General features: G+C 27.7%; 2 protein-coding genes across 2 annotated transcripts; one reads left to right on the forward strand and one right to left on the reverse strand.

Annotated features, from left to right (window-relative positions):
• LOC118067123 (myelin-associated neurite-outgrowth inhibitor-like) lies at nucleotides 1–1,063 on the forward strand. The gene is made up of 3 exons (XM_035083704.1): nucleotides 1–125; nucleotides 218–401; nucleotides 481–1,063. The coding sequence occupies exons 1-3, from the start codon at nucleotides 78–80 to the stop codon at nucleotides 906–908; spliced, it is 660 nt and encodes a 219-aa protein (XP_034939595.1). The 5' UTR covers nucleotides 1–77; the 3' UTR covers nucleotides 909–1,063.
• A 290-nt stretch (nucleotides 1,064–1,353) lies between these two features.
• On the reverse strand, nucleotides 1,354–3,593 carry LOC118067115 (general transcriptional corepressor trfA-like). Its single transcript, XM_035083690.1, has 2 exons — nucleotides 3,459–3,593; nucleotides 1,354–3,355 (listed from the first exon to the last, which is right to left on the reverse strand). Exons 1-2 carry the CDS (start codon nucleotides 3,498–3,500, stop codon nucleotides 1,448–1,450), a joined length of 1,950 nt encoding a protein of 649 aa, XP_034939581.1. The 5' UTR covers nucleotides 3,501–3,593; the 3' UTR covers nucleotides 1,354–1,447.
• Nucleotides 3,594–25,263: the final 21,670 nt, after the last annotated feature.

Below are 25,263 nucleotides of genomic sequence, written 5' to 3' on the forward strand. Positions count from 1 at the left end.
AGCTCGCTGAGATATAAAAACTCATTGCAGCAAGAAACGTAGTTACTTCAGCTTTTGGCTGTGATTCATAAAACAATATGAAAGTACCTACAGTAATTGTTCTCATTTTGTCGACACTAAGCCAGGTAATATTTGTTTTAATACTCAATAAACTTTGCACTATCAAAAGAACAGCATCATTTTACGGTGATAATACTCATAATAATTTTATTTCAAGCTGGCCACGAGATGTACTGGTCAGTATTTAGGTAGTGGTGCAATGGGAGCTGCTCTAGCAGGTAGCAGAGGACCCTCAGGATATGGTGGAACAGAAGCAGTTGGTATGGGATGGGCTGGAAGTTATTCACCAAGTTACACACCTGGAGCAAGTGCTTATGGTGTTGGTACAGCCTATGGCAATGGTAATCTACCTAGAGCTCAAAAGGCTTCATTGTGCAAAAGTTTGATTCATTTCATTAAACTATAGACCTCTGCCTTTAGTACCAGGCTACGGATATCGACCCGGACTAACATACAATCCTCTTGTGGACCCTTCAATGGGTTCTGTTGCGCCCTATTCCTCTTATCCGCAAGGTTTCGGGGCTAGTATGCCAATTTATCCTAGTGGAGGAATGACATCTGCATTTGGTGTAGGTGGTATGCAAGGAGGCATATCACCCATTAGTTACAGTCCACCGTTGAGTCCAGGATTTAGTGATGTCGGTGCTCTAGCATATGGATCTGCATCAGCCGTACCGTATGCTCCAACAACCTTCAGTGCTCCGTCACCAATACCAGTGATTGCTCCACAACAAACTCAATTGAATGAAAATGAAAATGCTAATACTAATATTAATATCAATCATGATATGGGTATGCATCACCCATCACTTCTTGGAAAAGGACTATTGGGATTGCCAAGAATGTAAAAAAGATTTGTATTTAGTATAACTATGAAAGCAGTATCAGCTTTAAAATTCAGACATTAATGAAAGAATTTAAAAATCAATCTCCAGGTATTATTTGAATGGAATTGCATGATTTATTTCTGAATGAGTTGTATTGATATAATAATAAATAAATATCAAATATAATGATTATTGAAATGTAATCATTTATTCAACCTATTTAATATAGCTTTATATTTAAAACGATTTTACAATAAATATAACTTTCATAATTAAATTCCATTATTTCTACAAATTTTAAAATTAACAAAAAACATATAAATTTATCCAACGATCTTTGATTTAATTTAATTATAAATAAATGTAATTTTAAATAATTAAATTGATTCATTGATACTGATATGAAAAAATTACATGAACTGTTAATTATTACCTGATATTGATGAAAGTAATACATCCAAATAAATCAGTATTTATTATTTTTATTATATTTAATAGTAGACATTTAACGTGATAAAAAATATATGACATTAATACATTTTCAATATTCAATTATCTTTTTAAGCTTCATCACTTTCAAGTCGATTCACATTTATATTAACATTACGATTTTCATTTTTAGGAGCACGATGTTGAGAACGACGACCTGGTCGTGGGAATCCTAAGATTCTTTGTAAATTATTTTCTTCACTTAGAGCTGATAGTCGTCTTCTGGCAGCACCTAATAGAGATGAAGGACCTCCAACATCTTCAGCATTCACATTAACATTAACATTTGAATTTGTGTTTGTATTTCCATTATTATTTCTTCTACCAAAAATATCAGGAGCGTTAAGATCTCCTCTCAGACTGAAGATACCATTATTACTAGCACTACTACTTCTTCCACCTTGGCTTCTAGCACCATATCCTGCTTCACCTTTAAGGTTACGTTTTCTAGCAGCAACTATCACTTCTGGATTACCTTCACCATCTGTATTCACGTTGGTATTAACATTGACATTCTTATTATTATTTCTCCGTGCAGCGTTTAATTCATGACTGCGGCCAACATTGCTTCTAGCTCCATATCTTGCATCAGCTTTAAATGCGTTCCTTCTTCCAGCAATTAGTATTTCTGGGCCACCTTCTCCATTCTCAGAATTTACATTCGTATTTACATTTATATTGTTGTTATTATTTTGTTTTGCACCAATTACTTCATTATCATCACCAGTTCTTCTTGAACCATATCTTGCTTCAGTTTTATGTGCACTCCTTCTTGCGCTAATGATTACATTTGGACTACCTTCGCCATTAGCATTAACATTGGTATTTACATTGACATTTTTGTTTAAATTTTCATCTGGTTGGCTATTAAATAATTTCCCAATTGTTGAAGTTGCTTCATCTTCAGCAATATCGTCGATATCATTGGTCGTCATTTGTCCTTCAACATCTTGTATATTTCGTCTAGCACCTACTATTACAGTAGGACTAGCATTTTCAGCATTCACATTAGTGTTGACATTTACATTTTGATTTTTAGCTTCTTCTAATTTTCGACGAGCTGCGACAATTATTGTTGGACCAGTTCTCTTTGTTTGACTCAAGTCATTATCATTAGACACAATGTCACTAACTTCTTCATCTTCTGCTTCAGCATTTAATGCATTTCTTCTTGCCGGGAGAATAAAGTCACTAGGTAATTCGTTGATATTTGCATTTGTGTTTACATTGGTATTCTGATTTTCATTATCTGATTCATCATCAGTGTCAGATCTAGCACTCACTATTACTGTAGGACCAGAGCTTAAATGATCAGACTCAAGGAGATCTTCATTAACATGACTTCTAGATCTTGACAGAGTTCTTCTTGCTTTAAATACTGAATCAAGAGAATGACCACCATATAAATTCCTTCTGTGGTGAATTGATCGTGCAGTATGATATTCACTAGGATTATTTGCAATTATAAACCCTCTCCTATTCAAACTCAACTCTTTAACACCATTAGACCCTCCTAAATCTAATGAGTTATAATCATCTGTTTCTGACAATAATTCAGGATAGCCTATTTCATTACCATTAACAGTAATTACTGAATCGTCTTTATTCACAAAATGATTGCTTGCTTTTGGAGCTAAAAGAATTAATTTTCCATACCTGCCAGCTTTTTTACCTATTACCTTGTAGCCTAGGTTTTGCAGATTCTTCGGTAAGTAGTGGGACATCCATTTCGAGTACCTTGTTTTACTTAATCGAGGAGTTTTTGTTGGTAGTACTACCAGAGGTGCTTCATTGGACTCACTTGATTCCTGAATAACTGAACTATCTTCAGCATCAAGGGCATCTTCTGACCCCAGAGAAGCAGAATGAAGAAGCAGTTCTTCAGGAGATAGTTCAGATTGTTGGTAATGCCGTCTTATCCCTCGATGACGGTCTTGATAATAATCATCAGAATCACAACCTCCACGATAAGCTACACACTAATGATTTAAAAAAATATTTGAATTAAAATGTCGAATGAAGTTCAAAGTATATAATAATTTGGTCTTAAGTTAATAGATAGAAAAAAACAATTATTTATACCTGGGAAATAATAAGAACAACTAGAAAAATGATCAGATCCATTGTTGACGTAAATGTTTTCAACTTGAAATGTCAATCTTAGATTTATTCGTCGCCTTATGAAGGTATCGCAAACATAAAAAGCAGAATCTCGTTACTTTATCCGTAGTATGGAAGGTGATAAGAAAACATTCAAGTCATTTCGATAATTAATCCAATTCGAAAACACAATTTTTATGATTCAGACTTCATATGTCGTTTTACCTAACGCGCCGTTAACAATCATTTTACCATATGACATTAATAGTGATAATGGACATAAATACCTGACAATAGTATAAAGCGTGTAGAATTTAAATTAAATGGTAAAACGTAATTCTTATCAGCTGTTGAAATTTAACAGTTCTGGATTTAATTAAAGCTGTCGTGTTAATTGAAGAATAAAGGATAGAACATAATTGAGTGATAAAAATGGCAAATTGCTTGAAAAATGTGAATGCAATATCATAATGAGCCATCTTTTGTTGATAAAATGGAGTTCAATAACAGTAAAGCCACTGGATAATTATATAAGAAAATCAAGTTTCATGTTACTTCAAGATCATATTAAAACTTGGAATTCTTCCTTTGCCTTTTGTATTCAAGTTTTACCTCAAAAGCTACTTCTTCCTTTAATATTTTGAGATCCTCTCTATTTGGCAATTGGAAACCCTCTTCTACACTTTTCAAATTTCCCCAATGGTTTTTTTTTTGTTTCATTCTATTTCAATTGATTCAGATGCTCTATCACCAGAAAAAGAGAAATAAACATCACCTCTAGAATCAAGTAATTGATCGTCTCCAACTTAATCTTCTATTTTTGACAGCTGATTTTATAGAGTATGAAGATGTAAGATAATCATTTTCATTGCTAGAGTATCGTAAATCAACAATGTTTCTTCAGTTCAAGGATAGTGGTGTTGGTGGTATACTCACGCACATGAAAGATGAATGTACGTCGTTTAAAAATAACGAAATATTTTTTCATGTGATCTGGAATTAGTCGGATGCCATTAATCGTCATCTTAAGGGGAGAACAATAATCTGATCTTGGAAATTTGATATACAGGAAAAAATTCGTTTAATTAGATCATTTTTAATGTTTTTATCTATCGAGAGATAGTGAAGGAGGATTGAGATATTGAGAGTTATAAATTAAATTGACCTGGTTATGGTTTTTTTTTCTATTTGAAATGAAAATAATATTGGAGTTTTTTTACGAATAAATTTTTTTGAATTTTTTTGCTTCAGAAAAAGTTGATCAAATTTCTCTCTTTTCTTCATCACCAGGTATTTGTGGATACAAAAAATACACTGAACGAGTTTTATCAAATTAAAAATTTACTTCATTTACTAGTAATGGAACTGGAAAAATAATTAATACCTTTTTTAATTTAATTTTATATTGATTTATAAAAAATAAAACTTGACAGTTATTAATCTTAAAAGTACCATTGGTTGAATAAAAAATTGCAAATGCATAATGTAATTATAAAAGATTATATACTGCGACGAAAGCATTTGTATTCTAAAGAAGTACATTTTTTTACGATAATTTCATGCATGACTGCTCAGTATTCAAATTTTTACCTGTCACTATTGAAAAGAGCAGCATTTTTCATTATAATTAAAGTTTTTTCACCATAAATGCTCGTACAAAACTCAGTAACTGACCTTACTTTTGTATCCCAATGAACCAGAAGTGTATTCTTTTATTCAGTTGGAGTTTTTCCATTTTATTATCCATTCTCAAGTAATACATGCGAACAGAAGAACTACCAACTTTATTGATCTCGTAAATTTTATTACTTTAGAAAGATTTAGCTATTTTCAAGATGACACGAGTGCCCTTTGTAAAATTCACAAATAATCCATTATCAAGCTATGATTCAAGAATTTATCAGGTTCTTTACATTCAATATTGAAAATCTAAAATACGAAACTTTATGTAAATAGCGTTTTTATGTGATAAAAATAAGGTTGAAAAATTTGAAAAGTGAAAATAATTCAACAGGAAAGGCAAATGTAAATTTATCTATCGTAATTTTCTTCTTATTTGCATGCTTTAGAACCTTTTTACAATCGTTAAAGTTTACATTCATTTGGCTTTTGAAATTAACGAATAAAAAAGTACTGCTCTTTTCAGTATTCTATTCTTCTTTTTCCAAAGTTATTCATTTTTTGAACTTTGATACAATAACAGAGATGTTTTAACTTTAAAGACTATGATTTTATGTATGTCTGTAAGTCAAAATAATTCTTAGCTTTTAGATTGTCATGATTATATATCACAATTAATGTAGGAATTTTCACCAATAACATTCAAGTATTTTTCTAAGGCTATTGTATCAGGGGTACTTGAAAATTGGCATCCAAGTTTTTTTAAATAAAATGTTTTATACATCAAGAAGAAACTATTTGTAAACTACTAAATTTTTTATTGTCCCTACTGCAAACATTATTCTGCTTGATTTTTAGTAATATGATTTTCAAAAACAAAAATTGTAAACCCATGAGAATAATATTATAAGCAATCAATGAATTGTATCGAATGTTCATGATAAACAACAAAGCAATGTAAAACCACTCAACTTCAAATAGCCACAAATCGTTTGTCATGAAATCCCATTTTTTATTGAAGCATAACAAATTGAACTTTTCATGTTCATCAATTGTAATTCTGCCTGAAAAACAATTCCATTTCAAAAGTACATTTTCGAAGTGAAAATATTTTATTTCCAAATTCTCCCTTTGTAAGATATATCCAAATATCTATCTAACTCCGATTACAATGGATCAATCAATGATTAAAATTTGAGATACACTACATAACGTTTTGCCTTTATTGCTTGTTGATTGGCATCCTATCGCTTCATGATACAACAGAGTGTGATTTTTATTCTCTAGCTATAGAGAATTTTTTCAACTCAATTTTCCTGTTTACTTCATTTAAAGTTGATGCAAAATAATCTAATGCAGAATTATTTCATCAAAGATGATTGTTAATGATTTTAGGTGTGAACAATTTATATCAGAAAAAATATTCTACTGACACTAATCAATATGTTGCCAACTAACTGCAGAACTAATTACAACTACTAAGCTGTCTTTCTTCATCATGTCAACCTGATTAGTTCTCCAAGATGTATATGGAAGGAAGAGGATTGTGTAGACAAGAGGACAGTACTATGTTCTCCTAAGAGAACAGTGTTTTGTGCCTGGAACAGGACACTTTTGTGGTAGTAACGTGGCCATCCTATTGCAGTCACAAGACATTGTGTTGTTGCTTCAATAAGCCAAGTCCTGTTGCAACAACAAGACTATCTTATGATAGGGACAGAGTTTGTCAATAATAAGAACAAGACTTTCCTGAAGCTGTCACAGGACTTATCTGATGACAGCAACAAAAAAATCAATAAATATAATTATAGTAAAATTTGTTTTTAAATTTCAATATTCATTGAATTCACTTCTTTGTATATTGAGAAGTAAAAATTACTAATTGGAATCACATTCTAGATGACGTTTAGCTAACAAAGTTAATTGAATTTATTGAAAGTTTTGGTATATTTGTAGTATAAATTTTCAAAAAATTGTTCAATTACAATGTCATACAATTTTTGAACACTATTTCACAAATATTTTTGTTCACTATTCCCTTGCTAAAAGTTCAGTTTTTTCATTTGAGTGGTGTAAAGCATTCAGCATGATCAAAAAAATAATCAACTCTAGGTAGAACATTTACATCATCTCAAACCACCTATTTATATACTACTCCCCATTTTTTTTATTGTGGTCTAGGTTGATCTAGCTTTCCTCCCTAGATGTAAAATATGCTAGTTGATGTTACGGTCAAAGGCAAATTTTGACTCTACCATGAGATAGTCTTGTTTTTGCACCAGACTTACTCTTTAGAGTATATTTTTTTGGCGAATAACTCTTTGGAAAAGAAGTTAAAGCCTATAATACAATGAATGTCTGGAAAATGGTTACCCTAAATATCAAAATGAAATATTCAATGCATTCATTTAAACTTCGAATCCAATTATTACAAAGACTGTTAAGTGAAGTAAATGAAAAACTTTGTTATTTAAAATAAATTTGATTCACATCTTGAATTCTATGATGAATATATTCAATTATTTTATAACTTTATTTATGCAATTTATTATACTTACAAATTGTTTTAACTATCAAAATAAATTTAATCATTCTACTTCTTGTAACATCATTCATTTTTGATGATTAAACAAGTGACAAGAAGAGATAAAATTGTTGCATAAAATCTATTGACATTCCAAAGAATTTTTTTGTTATTTAATAACTCTCAGAGAAGTCGACTAACTTTTGTTGTTTTTGTTAGTAAATTTACCAACTTCAAAAATACATCTCTCTATTTTTGAGCAAACAAGATGGCAACAAGCTAGTCTTTGTAGCCAATTTTCTTCTGGCAAAAATATACATCATTGTCAAAAAGTTGAACATACATTTTCTAAAAGTTAACTATTTTCTCTTAGACTTGCATTTTCTCTTCAAATGTCGTTTATAGTACTTTAGCTCTCATTTGATTCTACATTTTCAACTGGAACCATTCTGTTACAACTCTAAAAAACCTTTTAAAAGAATACAATAATGGTCAGTTATACAGTTACATAAAAAAAAATGTTGAAATTATTCCTTTCAAAAGGTTTAATTGCTTCAGCCCTTGAGCACTGTTCTATCTCTATTTTATTATCCCATCTAGAGGGATAGGATAACTGATAGAATTTTTTTGGATACTACGAGAGATTGAATGTATTTAAATTAAAAGCTTCTTGTTAAAATCGATGATTTAAGTAATAGAAATACAATATAATAAAAAGAAAGATTTATTTCTCAAAATTTTATAAAAATAAAAAGATGATGATAATTTTGTGAAGGTAAATAAGAATTTCTTTTATAAAAAATTATCAGCCTTATTATTTCCACTACTTAACCACACTTAATTATGTTTTAAGTATTGCTTATTAATGTGAAGTAATTTTAAAAAAGTTTTAAATAACTTTTACTAGAAGTTTAATAATATTATTAAAAGTTACAAATTTATCTTACAAAAAAAAGTTACATTACTTTATACATTTTTTTTCTATTAATTCTGATATTTTATATTTTATTTTTATTAATTATTTTATATAATGCTAAATATATTCACAGTGATATACTTGATATATTGTTTGAATAATTTTAATTGTCATGATAAAAAAAGATAGTGACTATTAAGTCTTGTAATTATTTGTACGAAGGAGTGAAATGTTACTTCTCAACTATATAGAGCTAAATAAATGGAAGTAAAAATAATTAACAAGCTTTTTTCCACATTAAAAACAATTACAAAAACGAAAATAGTACATCTTAGTTTTTCTTTCTCATTTTCACCATTATTTTTCGTTGTACGAAAAAAAAAAAAAAAGAAACTATTGAAAATAAGTGAACATAAACTTTTTGTTTGGTAGAGTAGATTTTCACTGAGTAGTAAATTCACTCTATTTAATTCTATTTGTAATAAAAAAAACTCCGAATATTGTTAAGTATTTAATACTGTACTCTGCTTTAAAGACATTACATTAAATCAATATGAACAAAAAAGAACCTTGTAGCAAAAATAAATTATTCCTATCATAATTCAATTATTCTTAACAATATATGTACATTATTATATCATAAAATTTGTTCATTATTTATAAAGGACAAGGTTTTAATAAATAAATTTCCATCGTTTCAATCAAGGAAAAAATATCTCCATAAAATACTTTTGATGATGAAAAAGTCTTTTAATTTGACAAAAGAAACTTTAAAGCTCCGATAAATTACACGAGAGAAATTTTGAAAACTTTTGACATTCTAGGTCAAAACAACTCTTTAAGCTAGGCTTAGTCCACTAATAGGAAACAATGTCTGAAAATTAACTGTTCTTATTGATCATTCTCTCTAGTTACGTGAATTGCTTGGGTCTGCACAATTTAGAGATCAGTAAATTCGTGATTTATAGCTCCGCAACAACATAAATTCATTTAAACAAATCATTCTCTGAAGTTTTAATCACCCAATTTGATAACAAAATTTAAATCAATCCCAAAAAAAAAGTTAAATATCTTTTCCTAAAATAACAAATTTAAATATCAATTGTAAGCATAATTATTGAAACTTTCATTCAATGATTGAAAATAAAGTGCATGTTTATAAAAAAAAAGTTGAAGTGAAAGAAGAAATAATAAATAGAAGAAACAATTTAAAAATATAATAAGAATTCAAAAAGATAAAAATAGATACTGAGAGTTTTCTATTTTATCATCTGTCATAGTCTTTATTTCACGTCAGGAAACTTTTGAAATGAAAAAAAAGATGACAAACTACGGCAGATGAGTCAATGGCCTAGATGGAGAATCCAGGTCAAGTTCAAGACTTGGAATAGGGAGCCAGAAAAGTATGAAGACAACTCGAGTGTAATGTATCTATGTTCAAAAAAGAAAATAAAAGAAAAGAGGGTCAGCATTTATTTTATGATATTTTATCTAGCATTTGTATAATATCTTCACTCAAATCTAATGGATTGCCATTAAATATAATCATTATCAATATTAATTATCTCTAAACATCGATAAAACTATTTAAAAGGTAATAAACTATCACTGGAATAAATCTGGCATTTTGCTTTTAATTAAAGGTCCATCTATAAAAAGTTATTAGAACCATTTATTTGCATAATAATTATTTTTTTATTTTTATTACTTCATTATGATCCATTATTACTATCATGCTATAAAAACTTAAATATATAAAATTTACTTTATTTCCTTTAGGTGTATTTTATAGTAATATTAATAAATTTTGTTGATGTATTTTTAAATCATTTGCAAGTTAAAAAATCATGAGATAATATTCTTGCTGACATTAGCCTTTACAAAATTGAATAATCCATAAAACTTAAACGACTTGTGATGATAACAGCAATTTTTTGCTCAATTTCAAAACAGAGGGTGATATTCTATTATTATCAAGCTTGTGTGAATGAGGATTAGATGTATATAACTATGTATGTGTTTATTCCTTGAGGGTAAATTTACCGGCTGTAATTACCGTACCTTCTGTCATCATCCGACCAAATTAATTCTGGTATTATCAGTTTAATCAATAATTTTTTTCTCAAGTTATCTCAAAGTTGTGACTAATTACTGTAATATTCATTCTTCACAAAGCATTGGTGATAATAATCCCAAATATTATTACTCAATATTAATAATAATTTATTTTATTAATTAACACAGGAAGATAATTATTACAACTAATTAACTTTGAATTCAGCAAATGTCTGAATAAATCTCTATAAACATCACTTATTTTAAAATTCTAATTTTTTATTCATTGTCTTTGAAGACTGTAAAATGATTATTTACTCTTGAGAAGTAATGATTGTTGTTGAAATACAGTGACTTAGACACATTAATACAGACACATAGATAGATATTTTGACAGATCATACTTATTACAAAACAGAGACTGGGCTAGAGCAATCTTCAAGGGATCATCATGGATCCTGCTGCACTACTTGAAAGACAGTCTAGATGCGACTGTCCAACTGTTTGCAAATCCCTCCTTATATATTTTGACAATTGTATCACTTAACTAAAGTTTGTTTTCTCTAATTTGTTCAATAAACAATACTTGTTATTACTTCAATACAAACATTCCATCTTCCAGAGATTATTAATTATAACTTTGAAATTAAATTGTAACACATCTTAATGAAGTAATCAACAATCGTTTCCTAAGACATGACTTGTTATAGAATTTATTAAAGTGCATTAACATCAATCATCAATCAGCAGTCATGATCAAGTTCATAAAAAACCTCGAAATTTTTCATGAAATTGAAGCTTCCTCTTCTGTTCAATCAATTTCTTATTTTTATTTATATTTCAAGTGATGAAATTATTTATAATCAGATTTTTTATACAACCTGTCGATGAACTTCAAAATAAAAAGATTTTTAATAATCTTAGTTAATAAATATTAACTGTTCCTTAAATCATTTAATTGTATTATTCTCCATTAAATATTTTGAAAGTAGAATAACCAGAGTTTAGTCTGACAATTAATTATTCATGATTAAGTGACAATTTAAAAACTTCAATGCCATTAATAATTATTACTACTAGTATATTTATTTATTTATTATTGATTCCTTATTTATTTTATTGATAGAAAGAAATTTATTGAGTGAAATGTATTTGAAATAACTGGACATAATGAAACAAGGTTTTCCCATCATAAAATAAATAGGATTGCCCTAATAAAGTCGTTAAATAATTACAAAACTGTAATCTTGACGTTTATACGACAATAACAATTAAATTTTTGCACATAAACTATCATGATACAAAAATTCAAATAGGCTATTCACAACTTTCACGATAACAATAACAAGAGCATTATGCATAGCAAATGGATCACCACTGGGACTATGTTACCTGGTGCTTTCATCGCCCATGCAGAGAAAACGATGATGGATAAAACAAAACTGTGCTAAACTTTCTTTGCTAAGCATGAACATTTTTATTTCAAAACCTCAAAAATACTTTATCGTGGCATTTATTATTTAAACATAAGCAAACAACATCAAGAAATATTGCAAATATTCTTTTACATTGAATAAAAAAAATTATTTCATCCCACGAAATTCCCTGTAGTGATGATGAAATGACGATTAATGATGTTCTAAATATTAAATGATAAAATCAGAACATTTGAATCCATTCAAATTGTTCACAACACACGATTGCGTGCGTATGCCAATGATGGTAAAGGTATAAAAGGGTAATAATTCCTATTAGAGGAAACAAAAAGGGAAACATAAATGAACCGATAATATCTGCTATATGTAGCATAAATAAAATATAGGCTATTGACTTATGCAGCATAAAAAAGTCATTTAAATGACACTAACTCATCCATAAATTTCAATAGACACTCAGTCCATATTGAACGATTGATATTCGATGGTATATTTTTTCAAACTTGCATACTATTTATCTACATATCTCCATATTTATTCCTATGAACCTTTAGTGTACTTTGTTATTTTTTACCATTCACTAACTATCCTATAAACGAAATATTTTCATACGATACATCATGTTTAAATAGATCATGAATTAATTAATTACAAAACACAACTTGATGTTAATAAAATTATTTATTAAGATTAAAATTATGCTTCAAAATAATACCCATTATTTGATAAAATCAATGGAATAATAAATATTGGATCTTCTAGGTGAGAGAAAAACTTTTACCAGCTTTTTTTACTATCATTGATCATGAATTATGATTCATAAAAATTGAACCATAACATTGTGGTAATTGTTTGTTTTTTCTGCTGTTTCTTATCAGAACAAATGTTTTTGTTATGCCGAGATAAAGCTTTTGCGATTGAAGTTACTTTCATTGCAGCTGCTGACGTATTTTTCATCCTTTGATGGTAATTAGCTATTAAGAGTAATATTATGGTTTTATTCATTACAAGAGGGAGAATGAAAGTGATATGGTGAGATAGGAATATATACCTTGTTTTGATTGATGCACTCAATTTCATTGGGAAAAAATGATTGATTAAAGATAGATTTTTGTAATGAATTTTTATGATACAAATAGTTGTAATTCTGATTTAAGTTGGAAATATTTATTATGAGAAACATTTTGCCAAGATTATTGTTGTGATACACATGAGATTACTCAATGACTTAAGTTTAAAGTTGAAGAAAATTGGCACCATAAAATACGTTGAATAAAACTAAATCTCCAACTTTAGAACGATTCAACAACTACAAAAATATTATTAAAGTGCTTGTAGATTTGCCAACTAGTATGAAAAAACTGTCACTATAATTTTTGCGCTTCAACCATAAAATGAAAACTATGTTTTCAAGATATTACACTTTTTTTTTAGCTCAACATTGAAGTTAAAAATTTTTAAATGGTTATTTGGATGTTTGTTACCAAATGTCAAGCCAAAATGGCTGCAGAAAAAAGTTTTTAAAATTTTGTGAAGGCTGTAGAGATATATTATAACCCATTGCGGCATTATTCCCATTCAATTCCGATCGAGTCAGGACGGAAGTAAAATTCTCATTCGGATTTTGCCAATAAAATATAAATTTTTTGTTACCATTTGATAGATACTATTTTCCAAGAATAAAAGTATTCTTTTTTTTATATCTTTATAAAAAAAATAATTCCATCTATATCATGTTCAATTTCTAGTTTAATTTCTAAATGAGTCTATCATCATATGCCAAAACTATCCTTATGCAAATGTTCATTAATTTCAGATAGGATGATAAATAACAAATAACGATGATGACGATGATTGCAAATTTTCATCATCAAACAAAGTAGTGGAAAAGCAGATGAATGGATTTTGTCCATTAGAAATTGATTTGATGCATTGTTGGGTACAACAATTAATTTTCTACTAATACAGAAGCTCTATAAATATAGTTCAATCATCACAATAATAATAATAATAATACCTAGAAATATTCATCTAAAATGAGTTACTCTTACCATAGACATAATACTAAATAAAACATATGCCATAATCATATAATCTTTATCCAGATAGTGGTAGAAATCTAGATTTAAAAATAGAGAAATGAAACCTCTCACGTGAATATAACATGAAGAAAGGAAAATGAAAAAAGTGCGGCTGGATTAAAAGTGCCAAAGGATGAAAGTAAGCTACCAAAAAAAAAAAAAGGACAATAGCATATTTAATCTTCTTTTAAAATGAAAAATGTCACATGTTCATAAAGTAATAGTAAAATATATTTCCTAATGACATTATATTGGCAAAGAACATAATAAATGGTAAATTGAAAAGTCTGAATATGAGAATAATAAATATTGATTACTTTTTATGGATACATATTAGCATGGACAGTTATATCTTTATTACTGGCTTCCACCAACTAGTTATGAAGACCAAACCATCTCTGAGCCTTTATTTTCTCATAAAAGTCTATCTCTTTTCATATATTCTCAATACAACATGTCTACTGGTATGTATATGTATATGTCATCAGAACATGTAGCTCTACTTTGCTGGTACCTCATAGTACTTCGATTTTCCCTTGCGGCTTTTCTCTACTTTATAACCTAGATTTTAACAGATATAAACAAGAATGAAGCTGTTCTCCACTGTTCTGATACACGTCTGCATACTGTTGATAAAATCTAATATTAAATAAATATTTACAATTTTCATATTATTATTTATAAGATAGGATTGGTAACGTTTGAAAAATTATTACTCACTATTTTATTTATACCAAGTGGAAGAATTTAAAAGAAAATACATTGTATTTGCGAAGATTTAAATGTTGGAATAGAAGAAATGACAATGGTGGAATTATAATGAAAAGAGCTATAGAAAGAAATAAAAAAAAAATGAGAATAGGGTTGGATAGTTTAAGAAGGACTGCTGGATTTTTTTTTATTCTATAGATTAGTGTGTTTTTATCTTTCAATGAAAAATAAATGCACTTCGATTGATTAAAGCTCTGCAAATAGACTTAGGAAATATTGGTTCTGATCTATTGATAGTATGTGTAAGCAAAGCGCAGAAAAAAATGTTCAAACACTTTTCTACAATTAATTAATTTAATTAAGAGCAAATTTTATTTTGATAATTAATAAATCATCTGTTGAATAAATAAATTTATATTTTATTCACAATCGTTAAATTTATGATTTAATTTATCACCTTAATAGTTAAAGAATATTAAAAAATAAAAATTGTTTTTTTTTATACAAATAATTATTACTAGATTTTTTATATTGATAATAATTTTATAATTTTTTGACTCAACACAAGAATAAAAAAAACATTTAAGGACTAATAATATATTTATTATTCTTTATGAAAATTAATGAGCTATATATAAATTTTGTTTTTATAAATAATAATTTTATTTTGCCTTCAATCTATTTTTAATTATCAGCAGAAGAGAAGAGGCTACTTATTAATGTATTAATAAAAATATTGAATTAAAAAATAATGTTATATTCTATTCAAGGTATGCTTAGATATGAGACAAAATGATTTTCATAGTATCTATTTTATTATTAATGACAGAATGAAGTTGATACAATCAAATCAGAAATATTATGATATTGAGATAAATTATTTAAAAGCTCAATAACTTTTCAACTTGAATAAAAATTGATGAATTCAATATGCTCTTTAAAGGTGTACTTTTTTATGAAAAAAAAAACATATTTGCAGGGTATTATCATTTTATTTATTTATTGAATAGAAATAATTTTTGATAAAGTCTATTTAATCTTGCAAAATACCATTCAATAAATACATCTCTCAATAAGTATTATGTAAAAATAAAATAAATAAAATATTTATACCATTAAACGAATTATATCGATGTGATTATTTGGATAAATAATATTCTACTGGATAATTAAAACATAAAAATTGTTGAAAATTTTCTTCGGAGATGAAATAAATAACCACTCATTAGAACTTCACTCTTAATTAAACCCATTATTTTCATTCTTTCCTCAAACATAAAATTTTTCACAATTGTCTACGGACAATTTAACAGTAATAGTATTTTCTTCAAACGACCTGAATCTTTCTCAAAACCATAGTATCTGATAACGATACTACTAGACTTCATTATTATGCAGTTTTTTTTTTTTTACTGAATGCAAGTACTTACCCATACTTGATAAATAAAATTACTGAATATCAAAATGGGTATAAAGGTTTTTAGAAAAATTTTCCTCGTGAAATATTTTTATCAATGACCATTAATTCTGTCATAAAAATATTCTTTTTGATAAAGAAAAAAGAATTTTTTTATTTATATTAGCGGAATGAATTTATTGAAAATTTATTAAAAAATATTATGTGAAAATTCTTGTGAATTAATAGAAAAAAAATTTTTTATGTTGTTATTTTATTATTATCATTATTAATTTTCTTTGCTTCAATGGCCAGAAACATTTTTAATTTTTCCAACATTTTCACGTTGAGTCCGAGCATTCAAAGCATTCCATGGGAATTTCCCGACGTTAGAGAGATTCTTCGATAGTGTGCAGTGTTAATCGATTTTCTGTCTCCTTCCTCTACGGTTCTCACATTTATTTTTAACACATTATTATCATTATTATTATTATCTTAACTGTCAAGTTTCAGAACTTTTATTAAAACTTATATCTCTATAATTGAAAAAAACAAAATTCGTTGAAAACAGAACTTTTTATATCTTTTTTTTTTTTTTTGTTTGTAATAATTGATATTTTTTCTATTAAAAATAACGCTAAGAGATTTTTTTTTGATTTAATATACTTCGATGTTCAAAGCTAAGATGAATTAACGATATAAACAGAATTTATTGTTTTATTGAGAAGATAAAAAAAAAAAAAAATATGGTTAAAATGAAAACTTATTGAATCCAACTCCCTATTCATTTGATTGAAGATTTCATTTTTTCTTTTTCATAAGTAAAATAAGTAAAAGGTTATTCCATTTATTTCTTGAAGAAAATTTAAAGAAAAAAAAGGAAAATCAAGGAAATGAACTCGCACTCCATCCAATCAACGATTTTTCTTGAAAGATAAAATCTCATGAATAAACGAAGCATGATAGAATAAAGTTTAATCCAAAAATAAATATTAGTTGCAAAGATACACACGTAAATGAAGGTAAATAACAGTTGATGATTAAGTCAAGTTCTTTTAAAATATTTGGATATTTTAAAAAGCCTTCCTAAGATAATAATCTTGATTATAATTTTATTTCATCACAGACAAGTTATTCATTGATAGTCATTTTTTATCAATCATTATTGTTGAATATCATGTTAAACATAAATATCTGCAACAACTAGATACCTGATAATGTGCAAATAAAATTCCCTATTAACAGCATTTATTAAAATTTGAAAAGAATTGCTGCAGATGATATTTTGACTTTTTTTTTTAATGTCAAACCCAACATTATTCCAAGTTATTATCATCAATGAAATCTATAATGTGAATGTGTGTGACATATAATTTATCCAAAACATTATTAAATACGTAATTTTTCGCATTTACTCCCCAACAACTCGTTTCGATCATACGTCATCCCAAATAGTTTAAGGCATACACGAAGCTGGAATTTCAATCAGTTTCCAGGAGGTGTTTTTCTATGTGACTTCGACCATTCTGCTCACAAGCTACTCTAAATTGAATCTGTATTCCAAGAATAAAAAAATATAAACATCAAACTAATAAATAGAAACGTTGAACGAAATACTTGAATAAAAAAAAAACCAGAAGTTTATTTTATTAATAATAAACTTATTTACATAGAAAAGGGAGCAGAATTTTTCATTAGTTGATAGAAAGAAATGTGTAACAGTTCTTGAATGCTTTGAAATGTAACGAATTGATTATACAGTTTCACAAGAAAATCAGTGATTTAAAAAAAGCTCCACTTGTTGACCATACTACTTTTTCCTCAGAGTTGGACCATGAAGCTACTCTTTCTAGAACGAGCTAATACTTTCCATTAACTCGAGCGTGGGGAGTAAAAAAAAATAGAAGAATAAAAGTGCCAAAGTATAAAAGAATACTTTTCACTTGAACTGAGTGTGGAATGAAGCTTTACAATTTTCGTGCAGCTTTCGTTGCTTAGAAATAATTGCATACCTCATTCTAACGATATTTTCAAAGTCTATTGACATAAAGTGTATTATGTATTTCCTTCAAAAATGCATGAGTTCAATGAAAATATTGTCAAGAATAATTTCAGAAGTCTTTACTTCTAGCTTTCATCAATAAAAATGATTTTTTTTTATTTAATATTCATCAAAGATCGAAACTAGTGAAACTGACTGATCTATTAGCTGGAGATCCACTCATATCGAGTACTCTTGGTTCAGAGTTATCATGTCTTAAGACTGGATCATCATCAACATGGCAATTAAAGCTGGTCTAACTGTGGACCATGTCTGAATGATAACACTGGACCAAAAGTACCCCAATTGCTACTCAGGTGGAGTGTCTAATCTCTGGACGAAGTACCATCACTTCTATGTCTATTAAAACATAGTTAAAAGAACATCATCGAATAATGCAACAGCTAATAATATATGCAGCCACATAGATTAAAATAAGCTGGAATAATTTTCATAAAGTTATACATGAATAGATGATGTGAAGAATTCAGCTAAACATGTGTGGTAAAGTTCAGATCCAACAGTGGACTCACAGTGGAATAGAAAACCTTTTGGTATACTAAGAGGATCCAAAAGGTAGATCAGTTTCTCAAGAGAGCAACTTCTAGTATATCTTTTTTACAATCTGGACGAAATGATTCTATTGGTAATAGTGAGTCGAAGAGTCACAAAAGTAAAATAGAACAAAACATATCTAGGTAATCGGATAGCTGAGGTTTTGGAAGAAAATAGAATGATGGTGAATAGAAACAGCATCTTACCATTGAATATCTTTCATAATAGGTAGAATGGAAGTAATTAAGGAAACATATTGATTTATTTTCAAAAAATCAATGCAAATGATGGAAAATAATTGGGAGTAATTGAATATTGTAATTTTTTTATTGAAAAAAAATATTGGGGGAATATTTTTATTTAAAAATGTCTTTGTAAATTAGAAATAAAATGTAAACTCTCACTTGGGGTTCTATTGAGATTAAATTTAATTTAGATACGAAGATGAGCTTTTATGTGCAACTACTAGACCACAACTTGAAATTTAATTGAAGATCAAGTAAATCTTGGAGAAAAAAGATGAGAATATCACTCTATTCGCAGATTAAAAGTCTTCTCGTATCCAAGGAAGAATGTATCCACCTGGTTATGTCTCCAGGGAAATTGTCGACAGCACAGTTTGCTCCTTGGCGATTTCTACTCAATTGGACACAAAAATAAGAGTTGTAAAAGTCAATTCGACAAAGAAAATTCAGCACTTTTGTAAAAAAAAAAATAATACCAAAAAAAAAATACTATTCCCTCAAATGACTTTATTTTCTATTATTTTTTTTCCTTCAAAATCTCAGTCTATTGTTATGAACATCACTGGAACGTAATTTACTTGAATGTTATTTCAACTAAATTTCTACATGTATGTTTGTAAAAACAATGTCTGGATGAATATTCATATAACATTTCTCAGAGAATACGAAATAAATTTTTATGAATTAATAACAAATAAAAGGATAATTAAATAAAAGAAATTTTGTAGTTTTCAAGAATAAAGTGTAACTAATTAATGAGGGTAAATATTTTTATTTAAAGTATTCAAGTTGAAAAATGAAGTTTAAGAATGATTGTTAATTTGGAGAACAAAGTTTAATAATATAATATGATTAAAAATTAAATCAACTCACCTATAAGTTAATGACAATGAAGATTTATTAGTCAATAAATTTTATAATTTCTGAAAGTTACACCAGGATCACCGACAATCAATTCTAAAGTTCGTTCAAACATATTACAATAACGAGTTTGTTATAATCATGAAACTTGGCACTATTTAGTAAGCTATAAGAGTAATGGATAAACAAACTCTAAGCTGTCAGTGTATTCGGTATTACTCACGATAATTAAATAAATAATTGAATTAATAATAAAAAATTAATCATCATTTGCACTATTTTAATCAAATAACTAACACATAAATAAAACATTAATGATTCTACAGAGTTTTTTAAATAAAATTTTCTGTCAAAAAAAAAATTCACAACAATTCACGATTTATTTTGCTTTTGACGATGGCATGCGCAACAAGAAGCACGCAGAGTAACGTTCCCGGTGTCCACGGAGATACTACGAGTCGCCGCGGTTGAATCTAATCTCCCTTTACCCTCTCCCTTCCACTCGGCTACCCCTTTGACACTATCTCTGTCTTCCTCTCACTCGGTCTACACCTTCTGTTATCAGTGCGCGAGTGTAATCAGTGGAACGCAAAATTTCAAATGTTAACATGCGACCGCTTGGACAATCAGCTAGTTGAGTTGATGGTGCGTATCAACAGTCAGGTAGTACCCTTCCTAATGGTAGATACCCTTCACTTTATAACATGAAACTTTGTCACTGAAAGTTAATTAACGTTTATTTTATCGAATTTTAAATACTTTTTAGAGTTGTGATATTTTCACAGACTATTTGGTTGAAAAGTCAATTTTTATTTAATAAAATTCAATACTATTGGAGAACCAAATTATAAAATTGAACTTTACATTGAAAATTTTCAAACACTTTGAAGTCTTTTGAATAGAAAAGCTAGGTAAAGCACTTTGAACAATTATTTATAAAAAAATTTTTTTTTGCTAATAATTATTTTGCAACATAAAGAGAGCTGGAAAGCTTAGGGTTTTCAGGTAGAACCTTTTGTAGGTTCTAGAGTGAAGCCTTAGTATGCACTGCTCTCCTTATGTACTTTTAGTTGATCTCTTCATACTCCTGAGGGTTTTCTTTGAAAGAAGCCTGAGAGAAAAGCTCCTAGGATAGAAAAATATTGTGCTCTAATGAAATTATAAGACAGTATGTATGCATTATCGATAAATGTCGATAATTTTGATGGAAAAAATTCAAATATTTCTTGACCTAAAAGTTGATGCCTGTTGAAATATTTTTAGCTATGAACTTGGAGTAAAGCTTCACTTTTAAGAAATTACATATATTTAAAAAGAAATACATTAATTAATTAATAAGAAATCGAAAATAATTTATGTTAATAATCAGAAAAATATGATCCTGCTAATTAATGTCAATTTTGATTGAATTAAATTTTGTTTAAATTTTTTTTTGAAATAAATAGAAAATGGAATAATAAATAAATTTCTTTTTTAATTAATAAGATAACAGATTCTATGAGTATTGAAAATACTCAAGATAATTAAAATCCTTACTTTATAAAAAATCCCTTCTTCAGTTCGTGACTTTTTCAATGTTTTGATATTGGCTGAGTTGAATAATTATGTAAGTAGTTATCAAAAGAGTCTTATGTTTTCAAGATATTCTGAATATCAAATGTTCTTATTTCTTTATTTTTTCTTTCTAAAGAATGCTGGGGTAATGGAGGCAAATGAGGCCCACCTTATGCTAAGCTCATTTATACTGTTAAACTCTAGTATAGCAGCTTTCATTAACTTTAACTTGTTTTTATAATGAAAATTACCTCATTTTAATGAAAATTATTTTTTCTTTATTATTTTTTTGCTAAAATTAAAGTACAATGCTTGGATTTAAATTCATTATCATCACCAATGATGCAATAAGATCATTTTTGGAACAATATTTTTATAAAGTTGAATGAATATAAAAAAAGCAAACGAGTTAGTTGATTTTTAACAATAAAGATTAAAAAGATGTGAAAGTGGGTGAAGCTAACTAACGAACAATTAGTTAAACTAGAAATAAAGTATGAATTGAAAAGGGGAAATGAAGATAAGCATACGAAAATACTCACAAACATGTGTTTTAACTTTATGAAAAAAAATAAAAAAAAATAATTGAAATGTCATAAGGGAAAGACATTACTCTAATTATAACAATACAATGAAAAATAAAAAATTAAATTAAAGATATTGTAATGAACAAATAAAAAATGATTGTACATTAAATACAGTATAAAGTGTTTCATATACAAGGTATTATTTTAAATAAATTGAATGTTCAGTAACTACGATGATTATGCCAATAAATCTATTATTATTGAGTTTGTTGATTTTATAATGGTCTCAAATCCCAAAACAACGGCTACTTGATGACTTTATTAATTAGTCGGTAACTGAGAGACTATATAATTTTATCCATGATTTTCACTCCCCACGATCCCAACTAAATAAGATTAATGAACTCCTTTCACATGCTGTTTATTGCTCATGAATGATCTTGCTATTACAGAAATAATCGATTTTGACATTTAAGCCGATTAATTAAATCAAGAGATTATATTATTCCAAGAATTTGATAAATGTGTGAAAATATTTTAGCAACTCTAAATTATGATTAAAATATTCTGTAAAATTATTTCAAATTTGTTTACTATTTATTTCAATTTAATAAATAAAAATTTCTTTTAAATAAATTGTGAATTGACAACTAAATTTTTATAAATATTTGATTGATTATTTTTTGTTTGTAAACAAAAAAGAAATCAGATTAGTTTGAAAACTACCAAAGCATGCGGTTTTGTTTGTTGAGGATCGTCAATTGAATAGTGACGGAAATTAATAGTCTATTGTACGAAAACAAAATCGATTTTACTTCAATAGTAACAAGTAATAGAATTTGTAATTATAAACGAGTGGAATTTTAAATAGATCTATTTTATAACCAAACACAAATTACATTTTACGACAAAATTCATTAATCAACTTTCTTTTCAATTTTTCTTTAAACTTTAATTAAATTGCTTCAAATAAAATAAAAAATATCCAAGTATTTATTTTTCCTTTGGTTAAACTTTTATTACAGACAATTTTTTTACAATCACGATAAAATGGTAGCAAGTAAGAATATTACTGTGGAGTAGTGAAGCGTAAGAGTTAATGAAGAATCTATTAAAATAAAGTCTGGAAAATATTGAATCGTGAGGATCTAAAGGAATTGACTGCAAAAAATATTCTTTTCTTGATTAAATTGGATAAAGAGACGATCTCGAGCAGATAGAAATGTATTACCAATAGGAATGCAAACCATACAGCATGAAATAGACTTTAGAAGCCAGATTCTGCAAGAAGATAGTTTGTCTGACATAGTCTGTACGTGACTACTTTTGTGGATAATGTCGAAAGAAGCTTCTACTCTGCTTGTACTACTTATACATTTAGAATGAGTTGCTGTATAAATATATTGTTTAAAAAAAATTCTAAAATGAATCGAATAAATCTTATTATTATTGGAGGTATAAAAATAATGCTTACATGGAATATATGTTATCGTATAACGTAAATAAAATCGAAAAATGTAGTGAGAGGGTGAGGGAATGTTGGAGGAGATACTTTTGTAAAGATTTTCTTGATAAGTACCTGGAGCTTTTCGATCATATTACTCTAGAAGCAAGTTAGTAATACAAGGCTGCATTAGAGTGTCGTTATTAATTACATTAAAGCAATTTCATGTGTCTGAATATATAGACGTTTCAATTTAGCATTAGTGCATCCTGCATACAGGTCGGGTTAAAGGGTTATGAACTTTTAGTTCTATCAGAAGCTATGTAAAAAAAAAGGTTCATCTTAAAATATTCCAGTTTTAAATAAAACAGAAATCCAAAATTAAAGAAAAAAGATTAAAAAAAAATTTTTTTAGAATTATTGAAAATTTTTCTTATAGAAAGAAGATTATGACACATATTGCAAGTTTGGTTCGTAAAAATTGTAAATTAATTCTTCTTTGTTAAGTGAAGTTTTATTTGAAGGAAGTTCCAAAGATGAAGTTCTACTTCTTCTCAAATCTAAAACATTTCCAAACAGACATTTTTTAAAAAGAATTTTTTTTTTTATTAAATATGAAAACTCCATTTTGATAAGATAATTTATTTCTAAAATGATAATCTACTTGAATTTATATGTGTTGTTTTTAGAAAATTATCAGAGCTTATGATTGATTAAGTTATATTTTTAATGGTGAGAAAATAAAAGGATATAAAATCAAATAAATATCTTGAAAGACGTTAACAAATTTAGTAGAAGTAATATGGATTTTTAATGAAGTAAGAAGTGAAGATACTTAGCAAGGAGAAATAGTTACGATGAGAGAACTCATATATTCAAACCTGCCTAAATAAATCCCACGTAAGTTGCACAGTTCAAAGTGCAAATTTACAACGTGACTTAAAGTCACGAAAGTTTACGTGACTGCGCGCATCTACGTTTAAATCAAACCAATCGATAGTCAATGATAATAAATTAAAAATATTTTATTATCTTCTTTTAAACAATTTTTGATTCTAATAAATATTAATCATTTCAATACTTCTTGGGTGTTCATTATTGGATTAAAAATCTTTTTTTAAATATTAATTTTAATATTTCATTCCATGGTATTCATTTCTATATTAAAAGATTAAAATATTAAATATTCAAATAAACTTTCAGTCCAAAGGACTTTTAGATACAAAATGGAACCTTCTAAGAATAAAATTGAGCACACCTGCTCTCGAAAGATAGTTTTAAAAGTTACCAGAATGAAAAATAAAAAAACAAACAACTATAACAATTTGTTCATAACATTTTGCTTATGATAAGAAAACATTTATGAAATAGTTCTAGCATTGAATTAAAAGGAATGTGGATATATTCCAAAGGAAGACATGGTGCGAATTCCTCTTGACATCATTCGCTTGAAATACTTTTGGCAGCAGTTCGAGTTTCAGAAGATATGGATTTCTTTTAAGAGTTTCATTCAATCTGCATCATCAGCCTTTTTCCTGTTTCATAAAACTTCTAGTGCAGATACATAAGGAAGATTGCAATGTCAAAAAATGTGTCTTATTTTTCTTATGGGCTTGTTTTTTAATATTTTTTATCCACCAGTCTGGATGTATTGATTGATCATACCGCAAATATTGACAGTAAAAAAAGAATATCTGTTGGATTATATTGTATCTGCAGGTATTTGTGATTGCAACAGATGACTAGTCAACAGTAGCACACAATATAACTTTTTTGAAGACAAAAGGAAAAAAACCAAAAGCATTGCAACGCTTGATTGCA

This window comes from Chelonus insularis, unplaced genomic scaffold, assembly GCF_013357705.1.
Source record: "Chelonus insularis isolate UGA/USDA-ARS -01 unplaced genomic scaffold, ASM1335770v1 contig_124_pilon, whole genome shotgun sequence".
NCBI lineage: Eukaryota > Metazoa > Arthropoda > Insecta > Hymenoptera > Braconidae > Chelonus > Chelonus insularis.